At 47.3% G+C, this 22,328-nt stretch overlaps 1 protein-coding gene across 7 annotated transcripts in view; it reads left to right on the top strand.

Annotated features, from left to right (window-relative positions):
- Positions 1 to 22,328, top strand: part of RNF112 (ring finger protein 112) — a 196,990-nt gene that overhangs the window by 23,680 nt on the left and 150,982 nt on the right. For 4 of the 7 annotated variants that reach the window (XM_030210176.1, XM_030210182.1, XM_030210179.1 and 1 more), the window contains exon 2: positions 9,993 to 10,291. In XM_030210176.1, coding sequence (XP_030066036.1) covers positions 10,028 to 10,291 — 264 coding nt within the window. In that variant the 5' untranslated portion in view covers positions 9,993 to 10,027. Of the gene's footprint in view, positions 1 to 9,581; positions 9,667 to 9,963; positions 10,292 to 22,328 lie in introns of all 7 variants that reach the window. The other 3 variants (XM_030210177.1, XM_030210180.1, XM_030210178.1) reach the window with 2 other exon arrangements.

Raw genomic sequence — 22,328 nt, forward strand, 5'->3', positions numbered from 1 at the left:
CACAGCCCCACAGACAGTCCGCCCAATTGTTTATTTCTTTCGACCCCAATAGGAAGGGGGTTGCTGTTGGGAAACGCACCATCTCCAATTGGCTAGCAGATTGCATTTCCTTCACTTACGTCCAGGCTGGGCTGGCTCTTGAGGGTCATGTCACGGCTCATAGTGTTAGAGCCATGGCAGCGTCAGTGGCCCACTTGAAGTCAGCCACTATTGAAGAGATTTGCAAGGCTGCGACGTGGTCATCTGTCCACACATTCACATCACATTACTGCCTCCAGCAGGATACCCGACGCGATAGTCGGTTTGGGCAGTCGGTGCTGCAGAATCTGTTTGGGGTTTGAATCCAACTCCACCCTCCAGGACCCGATTTTATTCTGTTCAGGCTGCACTCTCAGTTAGTTGTTCTTCGTAGGTCAATTTCTGTTATGCCCTCGCCGTTGCGAGGTTCAATTGACCTGGGTTCTTGTTTTGAGTGAGCCTGAGAGCTAGGGATACCCCAGTCGTGAGAACAAGCAGCCTGCTTGTCCTCAGAGAAAGCTGTTCTCCGAGGACAGCAGGCTGATTGTTCTCACCTACCCTCCCTCCTCCCCTTTGGAGTTGCGTTTTCCTCATTCCTTTGCTTGTCATTCAACTGAGCGGGAACGGTCGCGCACGGGCGGGAAGACGGCCGCGCATGCGCTGTGGGCGTGCCCTGCGTGCGGGACCACCCGCGAAGTTTTCTTCCGGTTGGTGGGGGCTGCCGTGGACGTCAACCCAGTCGTGAGAACAATCAGCCTGCTGTCCTTGGAGAACACCTGCTACAGGTATGTATCATTCGCTATAATGGACAATAGGGAGAGAGTGAGTAAGAGAAGGGGAAAGACGCTGGATCCAAAGGAGATGCAGCTACACGTACCCTGATGCCATGCTCTTATAGATTGTGTAGGCAGTAACCACATTTATCAGGCTTTCGCTTCTGGTGTGCAGTTTACCGCCTACATAACCTGGGAAGGCGCATGGCATTACGAGCATTGGGATTTGTATAGCTGTGTCTCCTGGCACCATAAGGAGGAAAGGGGAGAGAATTGCTGGACCTTAAGGGGGAAGAGAGGGGACAAGGGCTTGCTGGCCATAGGCATGGAGGGGACAGGGATATTGGATAGGAAAATTCTGGACTATGGAGGAGAGAAAGGGATTGGGGGACTAGGGAGATGCTGGACTACAAGGGGGTAAGAAGGGAGAGGGAGGGGAGATACTTGGCATAGTAGAATCATGGGGGTTCTCAAGGAGAGATGAGTGAGAGGAGGTGGTAAGTACAGAGGGTAGAATTGTGTAATGGAGAGTGAGCGAAAGAAGGGAATAGGAGGCCAGGGAAGCGTTGAGACAGGAGAGGTGAGAGGAGGAGATGGAAAGTTGATAGGTACTAACTGGTAAGTGAACTATAGGTGGAGGATTGAAGAGTGAGAAGGTGAAATTTTAGGGGAGACACAGAAAGAAAGGGGAAATATGTCAAAGACAGATAGTGAGAGACTAGAAGATAAGAGGAAAATGGAGAAAGGACAAATGGACCACAATTGGAAAGAGAGCAGAAGACAGGAAAACGGAAAAGAAAAATCTAGGATCAACATATTTGGAAAAATAAAATACCCATACAACAAAGGTAGAAAAAAGTGTTTTATTTTGAATTTATTTGGTAGAATATGTTAGCTTTGGGAAATGTATATCGTGGATGTCTTTCAGTACTAGAGGAAATACATTTGTATTTCATTTATCCTATGTTGTGGTACATGCCTGGTTTGTAGGGTTCCCAGTTTAATTGTGATCCTTTGTTCTGTATTTGATGTGTAACTGAGGTGTGGCATTCTGCTGGCAAGTAGTTTCAGTTTGCAATTCTGTAGCCTGATAGTGTGGAGAGATTTATTTTGCTATTATTGAAATGACATGAGAATCAGAATTTTGTATTTTTTAATTTTTGGATGGCAATTTCCAAGAAGAAAATGTGCTAGTTATGATGTGTGCTTGTTGTTGTGAGGGAGATAGGGTTTTTGTGGATGCGGAGCATGTTTACATTTAGTATATAAGAACTGACATACTGTATCAGACCAAAGGTCCATGAGGGTCATGTATGCAGTGTGTCAGACGCGAACATTGTCCATCGTGTGTGTCCTGACTGAAAAAAGGCTGCGAACCACTGCTCTAATGAAATACCTTATTTACCTTGGTGACTGTAAGGTTGGAAGAAAAGAGCAGATACCAGCAGCTACCCAAAACTGACCCAGCCCTGTTAGCAATATTATAATTCCCACTTGGTGATTCTTGGACTCACTTAGTTGAGCGACTGATAGGTTTGAACTATGAGCACAAACATAGATTTGAACCATGAAACATCTGAAAATGATCTTCTTTCTTTGCTTGTTCTTTCTTTCCTCTTCCTTGTCTCACCCTTCCTACCACTTCCATCCTTCTTCACCACGTAGAGCTTCTTCTCTCCAACCTGATCCGCTCTCTTCTCCGAACACTTTTCTTAACCTATGTCCCCTATCAGCCTCCCCGACTCTTTGAGTCCCACGCAGTTCCTCTTCTTGTCCACATCTCTGTGTTTCCCAGTGCCTCTCTCAGCACTTCTCCCCAATGAGGTTTAATGACAGGAGATGGCATGATGTCAAAAAGTTGAAGCCAGTGTTCCCAGCAGCTGCCATCTTGGTACTTCCAAAACGATCAGGGTTAGTGGGGATGGAAGTAGCTCCTTCAGGGTTACCGAGTTTACCGAGCCTCTCAGTGACCACCTACCTCACACTCTCAGATGCCGAGCATCCCTCCTCACATGCATTCAAGTCCCAGGAGTCCGCCGCCACAGCTCCAGTCATCCTTCCACCCAGGCTGGCCTTCAAGGACAGAGCAACACCAGGATCTGGCACGTCCGTCTAGCATGTCTTCTTCTCTCCTCCCTGTCCACGATCAGGAAGCTGTCCTTCAAACACCTCCCCATCCCAATCAAACTCATACCAGAGGTTGCCTACCAACAATCCCACAGCTTTCCTTCTCTAGTGCCCCCATCCCCTGTGACATAATGTTCCACCCAAGGAGGTTTAATATCTTTATTGTCATCATAAACAAAAATAAAGGCAATATAGTGCAGCATTGAAATCTACAATACAGCATTGCAGATAACAAAGCAAGCTCTTGAACAGTGTCGTCAACATTTTGAATATAACCTCCTCCCTCCAATCCCCTCCTAACAAAGAATGCAAAAACAATATAACCCTTACAAGTTTGCTAATGTTTTGGACAACTCAAAATGGTAGCAAGCTCCACCCACTGGCTTCAGACCAGATAATGGGCCAGATAGGCTCATGCTGTCTTCTGTCAGTAAACCTCTTGCTTCTCCCCCCCTCTTTCTATAGTAAACCAAAGGCAAGCCTGCTTATCTGTGTTTTTAGCCTATTGGTCAGATATTCCTTAGCCAGCCAATAAGCTGCAGGGTGAGGCAGGACCGGTAGTGTCAAGGAGGTTTGATTGAGAACAGGAAATGGCATGACGTCAAAAAGTTGAAGCCACTTAGCTTAGTCTCTGTTTCCCCTTCCCCGTGCAGCCGTCATTCTATGTGCACTCAAACAGAGCAAACAAACCTATGAGCTGCTGTGTCCACAATGTCGTACTTTTTTGTAGGTAGCATTTTTACTTAATCTCGCTTATATTTTCAGACATGCTAGCTTGTACTGCATACGGATATACACAGAGGAAATAACGGAATAACTTTTCTTAGGTAGAGTAGTAATTTGTTATAAATTCTAATCATTTGGAGGGGCTGGTTATAGGGACACCCTAGCATGTGTTATATTTGTGTAGAGATTTTGTTTCTCCTAATAAAGGGCCACTAACGACTTCCATGTTATGAGAATCAGGTGCTCAACATTCAGAGTTTCTATTTATTTATTTATTTATGACATTTATATCCCACATCAAACATGAATTAGGTTGAAACCTGGGAGCATTTAAAATATATATTTTTTGCTATGCCTAGGTCAAAAGAGAAAGGTAGTTTGTGGGAACTTGCTCCTTTTGTTTTGTGGAATGCAGTGGTATATTATAAAAATGCACTTAATATTTTCCTGTCTTTTAGATTGTAAGCTCCTTGAGCAGGGACTGTCCTTCCATGTTAAATTGTACAGCGCTGCGTAACCCTAGTAGCGCTTTAGAAATGTTAAGTAGTAGTAGTAGTAGTTCAATAATGAGGGCAAAGCTACCTTCATGAAGAAGTCCACTCAGTCTGTGCTAACATTTTCCATTTCTTTGATATATATTTATTTTTTTCTTAGTCATTTTTCAACAGTAGTTTTTCAGTTATTACCCAAATACTGCTGGAGACATCAATCCTAATCCTGGTCCCCCCCCACCCACCAACTCTCATCCTATTTGTACAGGTCGCACCGTGACCTCTCCAATCTCATCTCTATTCGTCTCCCCCCCTTCTCTGCCCTTCTCATGTGCCCTATGGAATGCCCGCTCCATCTGCAACAAACTTCCTTATATCCATGACCTTTTTATCGCTCGTAGCCTCCATCTGCTCGTGATAACTGAAACTTGGCTCTGCCCTGATGACTCCGCTTCAGTCGCAGCCCTCTGCCATGGTGGTTACCTCTTCTCCCATACTCCTTGCCCTATTGGCCGTGGTGGTGGTGTTGATCTATTGCCCTCTTCCAAATTTCAATCTCTTTCGCCAGCTCAGTCTCTCTGTTTTTCTTCCTTTGAAGTCCACTCCGTCCACCTATTTATTCCTGTGCCTCTTTGATTAGCAGTTATTTATCGTCCCCCTGATAAATCCCTTTCATCCTTCCTCAGCGACTTTGATGCTTGACTTTCCTTCTTTCATGATCCTTCCGCCCCTTCCTTCATCCTCGGCGACTTTAACATTCATTTTAATGATCCCTCCAACTCTTACGTCTCTCAGTTCCTCACCTTAACATCTTCCTTCAATCTTCAACTATGCTCCACTTCCCCTACCCACCAAAATGGGTACTGTCTTGATCTTATATTTTCCTATAACTGCTCTCCCTTCAATTCCTCTACCTCAAATCTTTCCCTTTCTGACCATCATCTTATAACCTTCACACTTAAACTTCCTCCCACCCAATCCTGTCCAATCGCAACCAATTTATCCAGAAATCTCCAGGCCATTGATCCTAGTACCCTGTCCTCCAATGTCTCAAACCTCTTCTCTACCACTACACCATCCAAATCTGTCAATGATGCTGTCTCTTCCTACAATACCATTCTGTCCTCTGCCTTAGACACTCTTGCACCTCTCATGCCCCGTCCTATAAGATGTACCAAACCCCAGCCACGGCTAACCCCTAAAATCTGCTACCTACGTTCCTGTACCCGGTCCGCCGAACGCCTCTGGCTTAAATCTCGTGCCCTTGCTGACTTCTCACACTTCAAATTCATGTTGACCTCCTTCCAATCTGCTCTCTTGCTTGCCAAACAGGACTACTACATCCAGCTGACTAATTCTCTTGGCTCAAACCCTCGACTTCTCTTCGCCACACTAAACTCTCTCCTCAAGGTGCCTCCACCACCAACTTCCCCCTCACTATCTCCCCAAACCCTAGCTGAGTTCTTCCACGACAAGGTTCAGATGATTAACCTCGAATTCTCTACCAAACTACCCCCACCTCTCCCTCCCCTTGTCCATTCCCCTATTTCCTCAACCCCTCCATCCTTTTCCTCCTTTCCTGAGGTCACTGATGAAGAAACATCACATCTTCTCTCCTCCTCAAAACGAACTACCTGTTCCTCTGATCCCATTCTTACCCACCTTCTTAACACCATCTCTCCTACTCTCACCCCTTTTATCTCTCATATCCTCAATCGCTCTCTTTCCATTGTGACCTTCAAACATGCTGTGGCCACACCGTTCCTGAAGAAGCCTTCGCTTGACCCTACCTGTCCTTCCAACTATCGACCCATCTCCCTCCTCCCCTTTCTTTCCAAGTTACTTGAACGCGCGCCATTCACCGCCGCTGTCTCGACTTTCTCTCATCTCATGCTGTTCTTGACCCACTCCAATCTGGCTTTCGCCCTCTTCATTCAACTGAAACTTACTAAAGTTTCCAACGACCTGTTCCTGGCCAAATCCAAAGGTCTCTATTCTATCCTCATCCTTCTTGATCTTTCTGCCACTTTTGACACTGTTGATCATAGCCTACTCCTTGACACGCTATCTTCATTTGGATTCCAGGGCTCTGTTCTTTCCTGCTTCTCCTCCTACCTCTCGCTTCGCACCTTTAGTGTACACTCTGGTGGATCCTCTTCCACTTCTATCCCTCTACCAATCGGCGTACCTCAGGGTTCTGTTCTCGGTCCTCTCCTGTTCTCCATCTATATTTCTTCCCTTGGCTCTCTGATAGCATCCCATGGCTTTCAATACCATCTCTATGCTGATGACTCCCAAATCTTCCTCTCCACCCCCGAAATATCAACCAGCATCCAGACCAGTGTCTCAGCCTGCCTATCTGACATCTGCCTATCTGCCGAGAGAAAGTGGTGCTGGACTCAGTGTGTGTGTGGGTGGGGGAGGGGGGCTGAGGGAAAAAGAAAAACTGGTTCTAGACTCAGGGGAGGGAATGAGGGAAAAAGAGTGATGCTGGACTCACGGTGGGGGCCAAGGGGAAAAGAGGGAGTGGTGCTGGACTGATGGGGGAGGGGCTTAGTGAAAAATAGAGAGAGCCATGCTGGACTCAGGAGGTTGAGGGAAGAAGAAGGAGTCTCACCGACATCTGAAATGTAACATGGCCAAAACCGAGCTCCTCATCTTTCCCCCTAAACCTACCTCTCCTCTTCCCCCTTTCTCTATTTCGGTGGATGGCACTCTCATTCTCCCTGTCTCATTAGCTCGTAACCTTGGGGTCATCTTTGACTCCTCGCTCTCCTTCTCTGCTCACATTCAGCAGATTGCAAAAACCTGTCGTTTCTTTCTCTATAACATCAGCAAAATCCGTCCCTTCATCTCTGAGCACTCTACCAAAACCCTTATCCACACTCTTATCACCTCTTGTCTTGATTATTGTAACCTACTACTCACTGGCCTCCCTCTTAGCCATCTCTCTCCTCTTCAATCAATCCAAAACTCTGCTGCGCGACTCATTTTCCGCCAAAGTCGCTATGTCCACATTAGCCCTCTCCTTGTCACTTCACTGGCTCCCTATCCAGTACCTCTCCACTCTTGTCTCCCCCTACTTTCCCCCTCAAGTACTCAGTTCTGTAGATAAATCTCTCTTATCTGTCCCTTTCTCTCCTCTACTGCTAATTCAAGACTCCGTTCCTTTTGTCTTGCTGCACCTCAAGCCTGGAATAGACTTCCTGAGCCTGTACGTCTAGCCCCGTCTTTAGCTGTTTTCAAGTCCAAACTCAAAACCCACCTCTTTACCACTGCTTTTGACTCCTAACTCACTTACCCTGTCCTTTATCCTCACCTCTTTATTCCCTTACCCCCTTAATTGTTCTGTCTGTTTACCTGTCTTATCTAGATTGTAAGCTCTTTGAGCAGGGACTGTCTTCTGTGTATGGTGTACAGTGCTGCGTATGCCTTGTAGCGCTAGAGAAATAAGTAGATAGAAATACGAACACAATTATAATGTTAATACGTTTTGGTTGTTACTGAATTCTATTATTCTGCCTCACTGTATTTCCAGTTTTGGCACAGTATAAATCATTACAAGGACAAAATATAAGAAGAGCAATGGACTGCATTAGGGGCTTAGAGCCCATTTAGTTATATTTAAACAAATGAGAGATCTGCATGAAAGAAAATATTTATTTTTATTATTTTGACTTATGAAAACCGCTTGTCCCTGAAACATGGTCAAAACAGAATACAATCCATTTGTACAAAAGGGAGGAGTGGCCTAGTGGTTAGGGTGGTGGACTTTGGTCCTGAGGAACTGAGTTCAATTCCCACTTCAGGCACAGGCAGCTCCTTGTGACTCTGGGCAAGTCACTTAACCCTCCATTGCCCCATGTAATCATTGAACCTGCCATGAGTGGGAAAGCACAGGGTACAAATGTAACAAAAAAAATGTGATGTCATGTGCCCCAGTGAAAGGAGAGTTTAATTTTATAACACCCGGCTTCCTAAGGCAGATTACAACAGGTAAGATGGACCCATCAGTAAACAGGATATCCTCACTGAAATTTGGCCATGTATTGTATAGAACAGTGTAGAAAAATGATCACAAAATATAGCTTTTATTAGTGCTGTTTCCACCAGCTACAATAATTTTTGAAGCTGTTTTAGTGATACTCAGTTTTTATTTTATGATATTTATATCTGCATATGGGAAACTTTCAAATAAATTAAAAAGCTGTCAAGTACAAAGAAAATTGTTTTTGTCCTCCACCTTTTAGGGTACTGCCAATCCAACTGGAACAGTTTTTGAATTTTTACAGATGGACCATGCATAGGCAGTCCATTATTTCTAATAATTACTATTGCTTTCAATAGCGTTTGCTATTGTTTTGGGTGAACCAGTGACTCCGCCTACTGCCAGCAAGCTCCACCTACTGGCTTCCGCTCATATAATGGGCTAGATATCCTTGTACTGTTTCCTGTTCTCAATCTAACCTCCTTGAGTAGCGTAGGGGACGCCAACCTTCCTTCTTGCTTTCCCTTGTAGGCCATTGGTCAGATATCCCTTAGCTAGCCAACAGGTTGCAGGGGGAGGCAGGAGCAGTAGTGAAAAGACGCAGCCTTCCTGCCTCTTCTTTCCTCTGCAGCTCTACTTCCCAAAGATTTTAGCTATGATGTCCAGTGCTGGAAAGAATTTGGGGGTGCCATAGCACCCACAGAGCTGGCACCTATGGAGAGAGGGAGGCAATAAGGACAAAAGAAAGGATAGATAAATGTGACTGCAATGATACTGCAAACTATAGGGTAGCCGGGTTACACCAGCAGGTTGCAGTGCCTCAGAAATCGAAGGTTAATGTTGGAAGTTTGCTGGTGGCCTTTTGTTCTCTCCAGCTATGTCATAGGGAACTAGTGGACTAGTTGTTTGGGTAACAGCCTTACTAGTTTTGGTAGTAATTTGGTTTATTACAAAACATGGATATAAAACATGATGCAGAGTTGGGTGTTAGGTTACATATAGGATCTTGTATTATACATACCTTCTCATGTTGGTAGAGAACTACTGAGAATGAAAACAAAAACTGATTTGGATAAGAGTTAAGTCCTACAAGTGGTCAAGCTTCTATGATTGGCAACTGGAATATATCCATGCAGTGTGGACAGGAATAATTAGACAGATTGGGTGGGTCAATTGATAATTATTTCTATAGTGCTACTAGACATACACTTTGCTGTACACACATGCAGGTACTTTCTGTGTCCTTATTGGGCTCACAATATGTTTTGTACCTGGGGCAGTGGAGGATTAAATGAGTTGCCCAGGGTCACAAGAAACTGCAGTGGGAACTGAACCCAGTTCTCCAGGATCTCAATCAGCTGCACTGACCATTAAGCTACGCCTCCACTGCGGTTGATCTTTTTATGCTGTCATCTACTATGTTAGGGTACAATAGAAAATTCTCCATTGTCCTATCAGGGCATTCTTCAGGGAAGATTGATGGTGAACTCATAAGGTATTATCTTCCCAAGGGGCAACAATGAAGAAAGCTGTTTTCTAAGAGGTAACAATGATATACATCTGTAATATCCACAGAGAGGCCAGACGTTTCTGTTTTTTTTCTCTCAAGGTAATTGCAACCAAAATGCTTCTTTTAAAAGAGATCAGGAGAGGTAGAAAATGGTAGAATTTTAAAAATGAAAATTTATTTGTCCTTGTTTCCAGAGACTTGGTTGCGCTTGGTTGCGGATGAGGTCATAAAGGAAGGGGGCATGACAGTAACCAAGGAGATAAGATGATCTGTTCAAGAAAAGCTAGACAATTTTCCTGAGCTTATTGTTCCATTTTTTTTTCTTGGCAGTAACTGAGTGGACTTTATTTCTCTGACAGAAAACTGAGCAGACTATATCCAAGCTCTCTTCAACATGAAGGCCTTTGACAGGCTACTGGAGTCCTTGTCTGAGGAGATCACCTGCTGCATCTGCCTAGAAGTGTTCAAGGATCCTGTGTCCATCCAATGTGGCCACAATTTTTGCCGAGTATGCCTGGAGGAGCATTGGCGATCTGGCAGATACCAATGCCCAGAATGTCGACAAATCTTCAAGGGGAGACTCATGCCCACTGACTTTCGGCTGAAGAGCCTAGTGGATAAGATCAAGCAGTCTGAGATGGAAAAAAAGCCAAATTTGGTAAGTCTGTCTTATTTCTCTGGCTGGTAAAATCCACTCCCATTGGAGTGGCCACTCATCATTTTTAGCTGAAAAAATGGTCACTGTTCTTATAAAACAAACTCATCCAGTCTCCACTTCGTTTCAGTAGAGCATTATGACACAAAGGGTGACTGTCATGAAAGGCCTAGCCACCCGCCTGGGGTTACCCCACAGTCACTTAGAGCGTCTATCCCCAGCACAGCTCAGGTTAGCCTGCACCTGCCGCTTGTGCTCTACACTAGCACCCTCATTCTACTGACTGGGTCACAATTGCGCCTGCGCGAGTCTCCCACTCTCAAATTATCCCCAGTGATTTCTAGGTTACTGGAGCAACACTCCCAATGGTCCCACAGTTCCCAGAAAGCACACACAGACCCAGCACACAAGCCACCAGGATTCTTTATCAGTCCAGACAGGCAGAGTCAACAAACTAAATAGGTTTATTGTCGCAAAGGAACAATGAACAAAAAAAAACGTGCAGTCAGCAAACTATAGGTAACTGAATTATGGATCAATATTATAACGCTAACTAAACATCTGCATACTGTCTAAACAGTACCTGGGAAGATCAGGACATATAATTTATCGAGCCTCAGCAAAGAGATCTGTCTCTCTTTTCTCCTGGACTAAGACTGAAGCAACAACCAGCAGTAACTACTGGGTAATTTCAAACTCCAGGCCAATCAGAGCCCAGTCAAGTTTTAAAAGTATACTGCTCACAGTACTGTAGATTCACTTCTTCACTAAGTAAAACTAAAAGAGGGCATGCACTTTTCTATTACAGCTTTAACATAAACATGCACCACCTGCTGGCCAAACTAGAAAAATGCAAGAGTTAGTAAAGGCAATTTTACAGGTTTAAAACACACTGTTCTGTCACACCTCCCTCCTCAAGAGAGAGACCCTGGACTGTGGCCTCCACAGACCTCTGATCAGGTCTTGATAGTCCAGTGTCAGGGCGGTTCTGGCTTTTCCTTCCTGGAGAGGCCATCAGCCTTGCCATGTTCATTGCCCTTCCGGTGTTTATAACAGAAGTTTTTACCACACTCAGTACATGCTAACAGTTTTAATCCTGTATGCTTCAATTTGTGAATAGTGAGGAGTATCTTCTGACAGAAGCTTTTACTACACTCAGCACATGTGAATAGTTTTACTCCTTTGGTGCTTTGTTAGCTGTGATTTATGAGTAAAGCTTTTTCTACATTCAGGTCATGTAAACTGTTTCTTCCCTGAATGCATTCTATGCTGCTTTGACAATAATTTCTGGCAACTGAAACTTTTCTTACACTCTGTACTTGAAACTGGTCTCTCTCCTGGGTGAAATTTTGCATTTCTTGTGGAACTTTCTTCCTGGTTGAAGGTACTGTCATAACCAAGACGTGAAGATAGTCTATTATCAGTGTTTTTCTGATATTCTGTACTGTTTGCTTTATTGATACAGCTTTTCCTATATTCTATACTTATGCATAATCCAGTTTCTTTACTATTTTTCAGGTGCTGCATTAGCTTCTTTCTCATACTTTAATCTTTCTTATACTTAGAGCATGTAAAGTGTATGTCTTTTATACATGTTTCCTGTTCTAGTTTTCCTTTTTGACTGAAGGAATTTTCACAGTCTAATTATTAAATAGTCTCTCTTCAGTGTCAGATCCCTCTGGTAAGGTCTCTGCTAGGAGGTCAGGTATGGGCTCACTTTCTTGACATGGTTCTGGTAGACTTCACACAGCTAGCATCATAGCTGTGCAATTTGCATAGGCCTTTAACATATTTACATGAAAGGTTTGCTGCTTTCTGTCTTGAGGGTCCATAGATAGAACATAGTTTGTATCATTCAGGCATCCTATGACCTTGTAACGTCCTGCCCAATTAGTTTGAAGTTTATTCTGATGAACTGGTACTAAAACAAGTACCTGCTGGCCCTCGTAAAACTCTCTATTTTGGGCCATATGATCATACTAGGAAAAAAGGCCCGTTTCTGAAACCAATGAAACGGGTGCTAGCAAGGTTTTCCTCAGAGTGTGTATGTTTGAAAGAGTGTGTGTGAGAGTGACTGTGTGAGAGAGAGAGAGTGAATGTGCGAGTGTGTGTGTGACAAGAGAGAGAGTGAGACTGGGTGCGAGTGTGTGTATGTGAGTGTGCCATGGGCCCTCCCTCCCTCCCTCCCTTCGAGTTCCAGGGTCGTCGTCCCCTTCCCTCCCTTCGAGTTCCAGGGTCATTGTCCCCTTCCCTCCCTTCGAGTTCCAGGGTCGTTGCCCCCCTCCCTTTGAGTTCCAGGGTCGTCCCTTCCCTCCCTCCCTCCGAGTTCCAGGGGACCGAGTTTCAGGTTCCCCCCTTCCTCCCTCCCTCCCTTCCAGTTCCAGGCCCCCTACCTCCAAATTTTAAAAGTCATCTTCACTTACGAAGTCAGGTTTACGGCGGCCGACAGCAGCAGCGGTAACAGGCGTGCAGGCTCGGCCCTTCTCTCTCTCTCAGCTCTGGTCCTGCCCTCATTTCCTGTTTCTGCAAGGGCGGCATCAGAGCTGAGAGAGAGAGAAGGGCCGAGCCCGCATGCCTGTTACCGCTGCTGCTGCTGTCGGCCGCCGTAAACCCGACTTCGTAAGTGAAGATGACTTTTAAAATTTGGAGGTAGGGGGCCTGGAACTGGAAGGGAGGGACGATGTCGCGTTCCGTTGCCTGGCAACTCTGCAGCGTTCCCTTCCAGTGATTGGTCTTTACGAACACGGAAGTATGTGACGTCATTTCAGGAGATGGATACTGCAGGAGCACGAATGCTTCAAGGCTTCACTTTCTCAGCTTCAGAACGTTGGAGGTGCATTTTATTATATAGGATCAGTCTGAGCTGCCTGCAAGTTATCTCTGACAAAGCCTACCAGTTCTTCTAATCTCTGCTCCATATTAACTACATATTCAATTACAGGGGTGTCAGAGGTATCAACTTTCCCCTCTCAATGTTTTCTTATTAGGTCAAGGGGCCCTCCCACCTTCTGGCCATAAAGCTGCTCAAATGGGGAGAACCCTGTAGACTCTGTATGCAAACAGTAGGTAGGGTAAGTATTTTTCCCAGTCATGGTCCCCTGTTTCTACAAAAGTCTTTAACATATTCTTTAATGTCCCATTAAATCTCTCCACCAACCCATTAAGTTTCAGGATGATATGGTGTGGTACGTACAGATTTCACTCTACAGTGTGCCCACAGATTTCTGGATCAACTCACACATAAATTGTGTCCCTTGGTCTAAGAGTATTTCTCATGGATATCCTACCCAGGAAAATATTTCTAGCAGGGCAGCGGCTATTTTCTCTGATTCTATGGAGGATAAGGCTACCACTTCAGGATATCTTTTCCTATTCCAGCTAGGGACAGCTAGAGGCCCCACTATATCCACAGCTTTTCTCTCAAACGGCTCACTGATAATGGGTAAAGGTTTCAGGGGAGCTCGGGGGTAATCTTGGGTCTTTCCAGCTCTTTGGCACGCATCACAGGTTCGACAATAATCAGCTACGGCTCGAGATACTCCCGGCCAATAGAAGTTCTGGATCAGTCTAGTGTGCATGTCACCCTCAGATGTCCTGCTAGTGGAATATCTTGTGCAATCTGTGGGAGCTGTTCTCTGTATGCCCTGGACACTATAACTGCTTGCCTGCTGTCCAGGGCCTATTAGAATCAACAGGATTAGTGTCTCTGTACAACAAGCCCCCTTTCTATAGGATACGATCTTTACAAGTCTCACTGATTGGTTGACCAGCCCTCTGCCTGAGGGCTTCCAGGTCAGGGTCAGAGCACAGTGCTTCCTGAAAAGTATGTCACTGTCCTATATCTGTGGGGGAGCTCCGGCCTGCATAGCTCGTTTCCTGCATGTCGGTGGGCCGGCTGTCAGCCTGATCGCGTTGTCCCTGCTTGTGTGGCCAGTTCCGTTGATCTTGAGGGTCCTTGGGTAATCCGCCGGTATTTGCCCGTCGATTGGCTCCTCATCGTCGGGCCTGCGCCTGTTTTGGACCAGGGCGCCGTGGTTTGCTGTCTGTTTAGTTGGATCTGCTCGCTGCCGACCACCTGTGGTCTGCCTGCTCAAGCTGTGGTGTTGGCATCTGTTCCAGACTACGGCTCTCCTGCACTTTCCCCCATGATTGACGACCTCCAGGTGGACCTCCCCGGTTCCATTTAATATCTCTGGGCTGCTCCTGTTCCTGTCGCTCAGCTGATCACCTTCCATTGTTTACCGCTGTAGCACCATTGGGCCTCTAGCACCTCGTCTCCTGGTCGCTGCTCCACCCGTTCGGAGTGCTGGTGATCTGTATCGAAGCAGTTTTCAACACAGCTTGCACCATGTTGTTCCTGCTTGGCCAGTCCGGCCTTTTCCGACTCAACTCGTGGCCTACTACTTTCTCCTGGTCTGGATGGTTAGTTCACCAGCTCTCCATCATGGTCTGCCATACAGACAGTTGTTCCAGCTACTCAGAGCCGCCTCAGCATCTGGAGTTCGACGAAGACCAGCCTTTCTATGACTGTCATCTTTAGATAGTCTCTCTTCCTTTTCTCTGTTTCTTCTACCCTGTTCATTTACTCCTGTTTCATGTTATTCTATTTGTAATGATTGTAAGCCACTTTGAGTCTGCATCCATGTGGAAAAAAGTGGGATATAAATGTATAAATAAATATCAGTATCCATATGTGGAAGGGTCTCTGCTGGTGACTGACAAATCTGTGTCATCAGTCTGATCAATAGGTGTGTCAGTTAGGCCCCCTTCACCTCTGGAACTGGTGCTACTGGAAGCACTGGAGTGCCACCTCCTGCACCTTGGTCAGCTGGTCCCACCTGGACTAGCTCAGGATCTGGAACTGGAGAGGTGATCTCTGCTGCTTTTCTGCTTGTTGGGTCGCCCTGGCCTGACTACGGGTCACCATAGTGGAAATGCTGACTCTGCTATCAAGGGTAATGTTCATTGGACCATGTCGGTCCCCATAGGCGGTCGGTGGCCCAACTGTTTGGGGAGGCTAAAGGGGGTGGGGTTAGGGGTGGGGTTTACATCCATAATTGTCTGACAACACACAGAAAGTAAAAATAAAATAATCACAATTAATACCTTTTATTTGTCAGGCTTTCCAAAAGCAGGAACTAGGATCGTGAGCCCTTGGACCACTGCCGAGGAGTGGCAGTGGCAGGCAAAACCACCCCACACCAGGAACAAGACAGAACTCAGACAGGAACAGCTAGACTTCACCTGCACTTAGCCGCCCTTCCCAAGGAGTTGAGCCCCTGGCTGCAGGCGGCCAGCAGGACTTACTGGACAGGGCAGGAACTGGAAGCTGCAAGCAGCCACTGAAACAGGGAACAAACACAGATAGACAAGAGACAGAACTGAAAGCTGCCAGGCAGCCACTGAACAAGAGACACAGACAACCTAGAACTAGACAAAGACATACAACCAAGAAACAAGACTGGGAAACAAGCAATACAGAACAAGAAGCTACACAAAGACTAAACTAGAATCAGGCAAGAATTACAGACTATAAACTGGAGTAGGCAAAGCAGAGAGTTTCCAAATGGCTAGTAAGCCCAGCAGCAGCTGAGATTCAGCTGCAGCAATCACCAGGCAGCTACGGGTGCTGTGCAGGCTCAAACAAGCCAAGCAAGTCTGGCAGGCCGGAACATCCGGACTGGACTGGGCTGAAGTCTGGAACGGGAAACAGCACACAGACAATCCAATGCAGCCACCAGGGATGGCTACCAGAGAGAGGGCAAGAGGAACACAAACCAAAACACAGGCAGAAAGCATACTGAAGCACAGAGAGGCTTAACACACACAGGTGCAGTATAGTGGAGTAATCAGAGCCATGCTAGAAGCAGCCAGCACACAGAGACAGAACTAACTCAGGAAGAACAGACAGAAGCCAGCTGAGAAGCTGACCACCGGAAATAGGGTGAGTCTGAGAGGGGTCACGACCACAGACGTGACATTATTAAACTTGGATAAAGTGGTTGCTCAAAGCATATACTAACCACAATCGCTCAACTGCAAAACACTATGCACAACTTTGTGCAAAAACACACTCAGAACCTTACTGTACCATAAATATTACACTGGGCAGACCCTAATACACCAATATACCACCCATATGGAAAATGCAGACTGTCAACAATATGAAACAAGGGATCATAATATCACAATTCTCATGTAGAACCACAAAACACCCTTTTAGGGTGGATAGTGTTCACCAAAGAGCTCCTTTTATTAACAACCATATGTAGATCCTTCAAGAGGTAGTGTGTCATGATTTAGGCTCTACACCCTTTCTGATGTTTTGGTGCCACCTCAAGTAAGGCCAACACACAATCTCTCCACTGCAAAACACTATACACAAACTTGTGCAAAAACACACTCATAACCTTACCAAACTATATTCCAAAGACACTAATTCCAAAGACAGGATGAGCTACAACCTTATGCATGGAAAGGCAGCACTATAATTACACCTGGCTGTAAAGAGTAGTTACTTACCTGTAACAGGTGTTCTCCGAAGACAGCAGGCTGCATATTCTCACAAGTGGGTGACGTCACGTCGGCCCCGGAGGATTTCAAAGCAAAATCTAAAAATCTCTTCAATGGCGTTCCGTCGCGCGAGCGATCGCACCGCGCATGTGCGCACACATCTTCCTGCTTGCCTTGCGGACACGCCCCTCAGTTAAATCCAAAAGATGAAGGAGACAACTCCAAAAGGGGAGGTGGGAGGGTTTGTGAGAATATGCAGCCTGCTGTCTTCGGAGAACACCTGTTACAGGTAAGTAACTACTCTTTCTCCGAAGACAAGCAGGCTGATATTCTCACAAGTGGGGTATCCCTAGCTTCCAGGCTTACACAACACAACAAACAGTGGTCAATTGAGTCTCGCAACGGCGAGGCCAGAATAAAAATTGACCTGAAAAGAAGAAACATCTAAATGAGTGTAGCCTGGAACAGAACAAAAATGGGCCTAGGAGGGTTGGAGTTGGATTCTAAACCCCAAATAAGTTCTGCAGCCCCGACTGCCCAAACCGACTGACGCGTCGGCTATCCTGCTGAAGGCAGTAGTGAGATGTGAATGTGTGGACTGATGACCACGCCGCAGCTTTGCAGATCTCTTCAATAGTGACTGATCTTAGATGAGCCACCGACTCAGCCATGGCTCTAATTTTGTGAGCCGTGACATGGCCCTCTAGTCAGTCCAGTTTGGACAAAAACGAAGGAAATGCAATCTGCTAGCCAAGAAGAAATGGTGCGGTTTCCGACAGCAACTCCTCTCTATTGGCATTAAAAGAAATAAACAACTGGGCGGACTGTCTGAGGGGGCTCGTCCATTCCACGTAAAAAGTGCGCAGCTTGCTTTCGCCAGGGCTTGTAAGATGAGGGAGAAAGAATGTTGGCAAGACAATTGACTGGATCAGATGGTACTCCGATACCACCGCCAGTAAGAACTTTGGCTGCATGCGGAGAACTACTCTGTTAAGATGAAAAGTAAGGTAAGGCGCTTGAGCTACTAGTCTGAAACTCACCGACCTTACGAGTTGAAGGAACAGCTATCAAGGAAAATGACCTTCCAGGTCCAATACTTCAGATGGCAGGAATCAAGTGGCCGAATTGAGCTTTCAGCAGCTGGATGAAAACGACATTGAGACCCCAAGATACTGGAGAAGGATTGATAAGGGCTTTGACCGAAGCATAAGAGCCAATTTTCAAAATTATTGGGGGTGCTAAGCCCAACAGAAATAACCCCCCCTAGACACATACAAGGAATTCTCTCAATATTGAGGGAGAAGTAAACCTCTCATGAAGTGGACAGCTAAAGGCTGACCTTTTACACGTTGATGATAAGCACTTATTGCACGAAGATGAACACTGACAGAGTTGGTCTTGAGACCAGACTCAGACAGGTGTAGAAAGAACTCAAGCAAGGTCTGTATAAGACAAGAGGCAGGATCTAGGGCCTTGCTGTCACACCAGACGGCAAACCCCTTCCATGAAAAAGAATAACACCTCTTCGTGGAATCTTTTCTGGAAGCAAGCAAGACTCGGGAGACACTCTCTGAAAGACTCAACGAAATCCATACTCTCAACATCCAGACCGTGTGAGCCAGAGATTGGAGGATGGGATGTAGAAGTGCCCCCTCGTTCTGCGTAATGAGAGCTGGAAAACATTCCAATTCCAGAAGAAGAGGGAACCATATCTGACGCGGCTAGAAGGGAGCGAACAGAAAGCGAATGATACATACCTGTAGCAGGTGTTCTCCGAGGACAGCAGGCTGATTGTTCTCACGACTGGGTTGACGTCCACGGCAGCCCCCACCAACCGGAATAAATGTTTGCGGGCGGTCCCGCACGCAGGGCACGCCCACCGCGCATGCGCGGCCGTCTTCCCGCCCCGTGCGCGACCGTTCCCGCTCAGTTGAATGACAAGCAAAATGAGTAAAAACGCAACTCCAAAGGGGAGAAGGGAGGGTAGGTGAGAACAATCAGCCTGCTGTCCTCGGAGAACACCTGCTACAGGTATGTATCATTCGCTTTCTCCGAGGACAAGCAGGCTGCTTGTTCTCACGACTGGGGTACCCCTAGCTCTCAGGCTCACTCAAAACAAGAACCCAGGTCAATTGAACCTCGCAACGGCGAGGGTATAACAGAAATAGACCTACGAAGAACAACTAACTGAGAGTGCAGCCTGACCAGAATAAATTCTGGTCCTGGAGGGTGGAGTTGGATTTAAACCCCAAACAGATTCTGCAGCACCGACTGCCCGAACCGACTGTCGTGTCGGGTATCCTGCTGGAGGCAGTAATGTGATGTGAATGTGTGGACAGAAAACCACGTCGCAGCCTTGCAAATCTCTTCAATAGTGGCTGACTTCAAGTGAGCCACCGACGCTGCCATGGCTCTGACACTATGAGCCGTGACATGACCCTCAAGAGTCAGCCCAGCCTGGGTGTAAGTGAAGGAAATGCAATCTGCTAGCCAATTGGAGATGGTGCGTTTCCCGACAGCGACCCCTTTCCTATTGGGGTCAAAAGAAATAAACAATTGGGCGGACTGTCTGTGGGGCTGTGTCTGCTCCAGATAGAAGGCCAAAGCTCTCTTGCAGTCCAATGTGTGCAACTGATGTTCAGCAGGGCGGGTATGCGGTCTGGGAAAGAATGTTGGCAAGACAATTGACTGGTTAAGATGGAACTCCGACACCACCTTCGGCAGGAACTTAGGGTGAGTGCGGAGCACTACTCTGTTATGATGAAACTTAGTGTACGGAGCATGAGCTACCAGGGCTTGAAGCTCACTGACTCTACGAGCTGAAGTAACTGCCACCAAGAAAATGACCTTCCAGGTCAAGTACTTCAGATGGCATGAATTCAGTGGCGCAAAAGGAGGTTTCATCAGCTGGGTGAGGACGACGTTGAGATCCCATGACACTGCAGGAGGCTTGACAGGGGGCCTTGACAAAAGCAAGCCTCTCATGAATCGAACGACTAAAGGCTCTCCAGAGATGGCTTTACCCTCCACACGATAATGGTAAGCACTAATCGCACTAAGGTGATTCCTTACTGAGTTGGTCTTGAGGCCAGACTCTGATAAGTGCAGAAGGTATTCAAGCAGGTTCTGTGCAGGGCAAGAACGAGGTTCTAGGGCCTTGCTCTCACACCAAACGACAAACCTCCTCCACTTGAAAAAGTAACTCTTTTTAGTGGAATCCTTCCTAGAGGCAAGCAAGACACGGGAGACACCCTCAGACAGACCCAACGAAGCGAAGTCTACGCCCTCAACATCCAGGCCGTGAGAGCCAGAGACTGAAGGTTGGGGTGCAGCAACGCTCGGTCGTTCTGCGAAATGAGAGTCGGAAAACACTCCAATCTCCACGGTTCTTCGGAGGACAACTCCAGAAGAAGAGGGAACCAGATCTGACAGGGCCAAAAAGGCGCGATCAGAATCATGGTGCCGCGGTCTTGCTTGAGCTTCAGTAAGGTCTTCCCCACCAAAGGTATGGGAGGATAAGCATACAGGAGGCCGGTCCCCCAATGAAGGAGAAAGGCATCCGACGCTAGCCTGCCGTGTGCCTGAAGTCTGGAACAGAACAGAGGCAGCTTGTGGTTGGTCTGAGAGGCGAAAAGGTCCACCGAGGGGGTGCCCCACTCTCGGAAGATCTTGCGTAGCACTCTGGAATGAAGCGACCACTCGTGCGGTTGCATGACTCTGCTCAGTCTGTCGGCCAGACTGTTGTTTACGCCTGCCAGGTATGTGGCTTGGAGGAGCATGCTGAACTGGCACGCCCAACGCCACATCCCGACGGCTTCCTGACACAGGGGGCGAGATCCGGTGCCCCCCTGCTTGTTGATGTAATACATTGCAACCTGATTGTCTGTCCGAATTTGGATAATTTGACAGGACAGCTGATCTCTGAAAGCCTTCAGTGCGTTCCAGACCGCTCGGAGCTCCAGGAGGTTGATCTGAAGATCCGTTTTCTGGAGGGACCACAGTCCCTGGGTGTGAAGCCCATCGACATGAGCTCCCCACCCCAGGCGAGATGCATCCGTCGTTAGCACTTTCGTGGGCTGTGGAATTTGAAATGGATGTCCCAGGGTCAAATTGGTCTGAATGGTCCACCAGTGCAGTGAAGTGCGGCAACTGGTGGAGAGGCGGATTACATCTTCTAGGTTCCCGGTGGCTTGAAACCACTGGGAAGCTAGGGTCCATTGAGCAGATCTCATGTGAAGACGAGCCATGGGAGTCACATGAACTGTGGAGGCCATATGACCCAGAAGTCTCAACATCTGCCGAGCTGTGATCTGCTGAGACGCTCTGGTCCGGGAAGCCAGGGACAGGAGGTTGTTGGCCCTCGCTTCGGGAAGGAAGGCCTGAGCCGTCTGAGTATTCAGCAGAGCTCCTATGAATTCCAGAGACTGGGCTGGCTGGAGATGGGACTTTGGGTAATTTATCACAAACCCCAGCAGCTCCAGGAGGTGAATAGTGCACTGCATGGACCGGAGAGCTCCTGCCTCCGAGGTGTTCTTGAGCAGCCAATCGTCGAGATATGGGAACACGTGCACTCCCAGCTTGCGTAGATACGCCGCAACCACCACGAGGCACTTGGTGAACACCCGTGGGGCAGAGGCGAGCCCAAAGGGCAGCACACAATACTGAAAATGCCGTGTGCCCAGACGGAATCTGAGATAATGTCTGTGAGCTGGCAGTATCGGGATGTGAGTGTATGCATCCTTTAAATCCAGGGAACATAGCCAATCGTTTTTCTGAATCATTGGCAGAAGGGTGCCCAAGGAAAGCATCCTGAACTTTTCTTTGACCAGGAATTTGTTCAGGCCTCTCAGGTCTAGGATGGGGCGCATCCCCCCTGTTTTCTTTTCCACAAGGAAGTACCTGGAATAGAATCCCTGCCCTTCCTGCCCGGGTGGTACGGGCTCGACCGCATTGGCGCTGAGAAGGGCGGAGAGTTCCTCTGCAAGTACCTGATTGTGATGGGAGCTGAAGGATTGAGCTCCCGGAGGTCAATTTGGTGGAAGGGAGGACAAATTCAGGACGTATCCGCACCGCACTATTTGGAGAACCCACTGGTCGGAGGTTATGAGAGGCCACCTTTGGTGAAAAAATTTCAACCTCCTCCCGACCGGCAGATCGTCCGGTACGGACACTTTGATGGCGGCTATGTTCCCATGGATCCTGTCAAAAGCCCATCCCCGGCTTTTGCTGTGGAGGCGCAGGGGACTGCTTAGGCACACGCTGTTGACGGGAACGAACGCGTTGGGACTGTCCCTGTGCCTGACGAGGCCTTCGGGCCGGCTGGGTGTACCTACGCTTGTTATAGGCGTAGGGCGCAGCCTGCCTGCCCCGGGAAAAACGTCCACCTGCTGAGGTGGATGCTGAAGGCACCCGGTGGGAGAGCTTGTCGAGGGCGGTTTTCCGCTGATGCAGTTGGTCCACCAGCTGCTCGACCTTCTGACCAAAAATATTATCCCCCTGGCAAGGGACGTCGGCCAGTCTCTGCTGG

Source organism: Microcaecilia unicolor, chromosome 7 (genome assembly GCF_901765095.1).
Source record: "Microcaecilia unicolor chromosome 7, aMicUni1.1, whole genome shotgun sequence".
Taxonomy (NCBI): domain Eukaryota; kingdom Metazoa; phylum Chordata; class Amphibia; order Gymnophiona; family Siphonopidae; genus Microcaecilia; species Microcaecilia unicolor.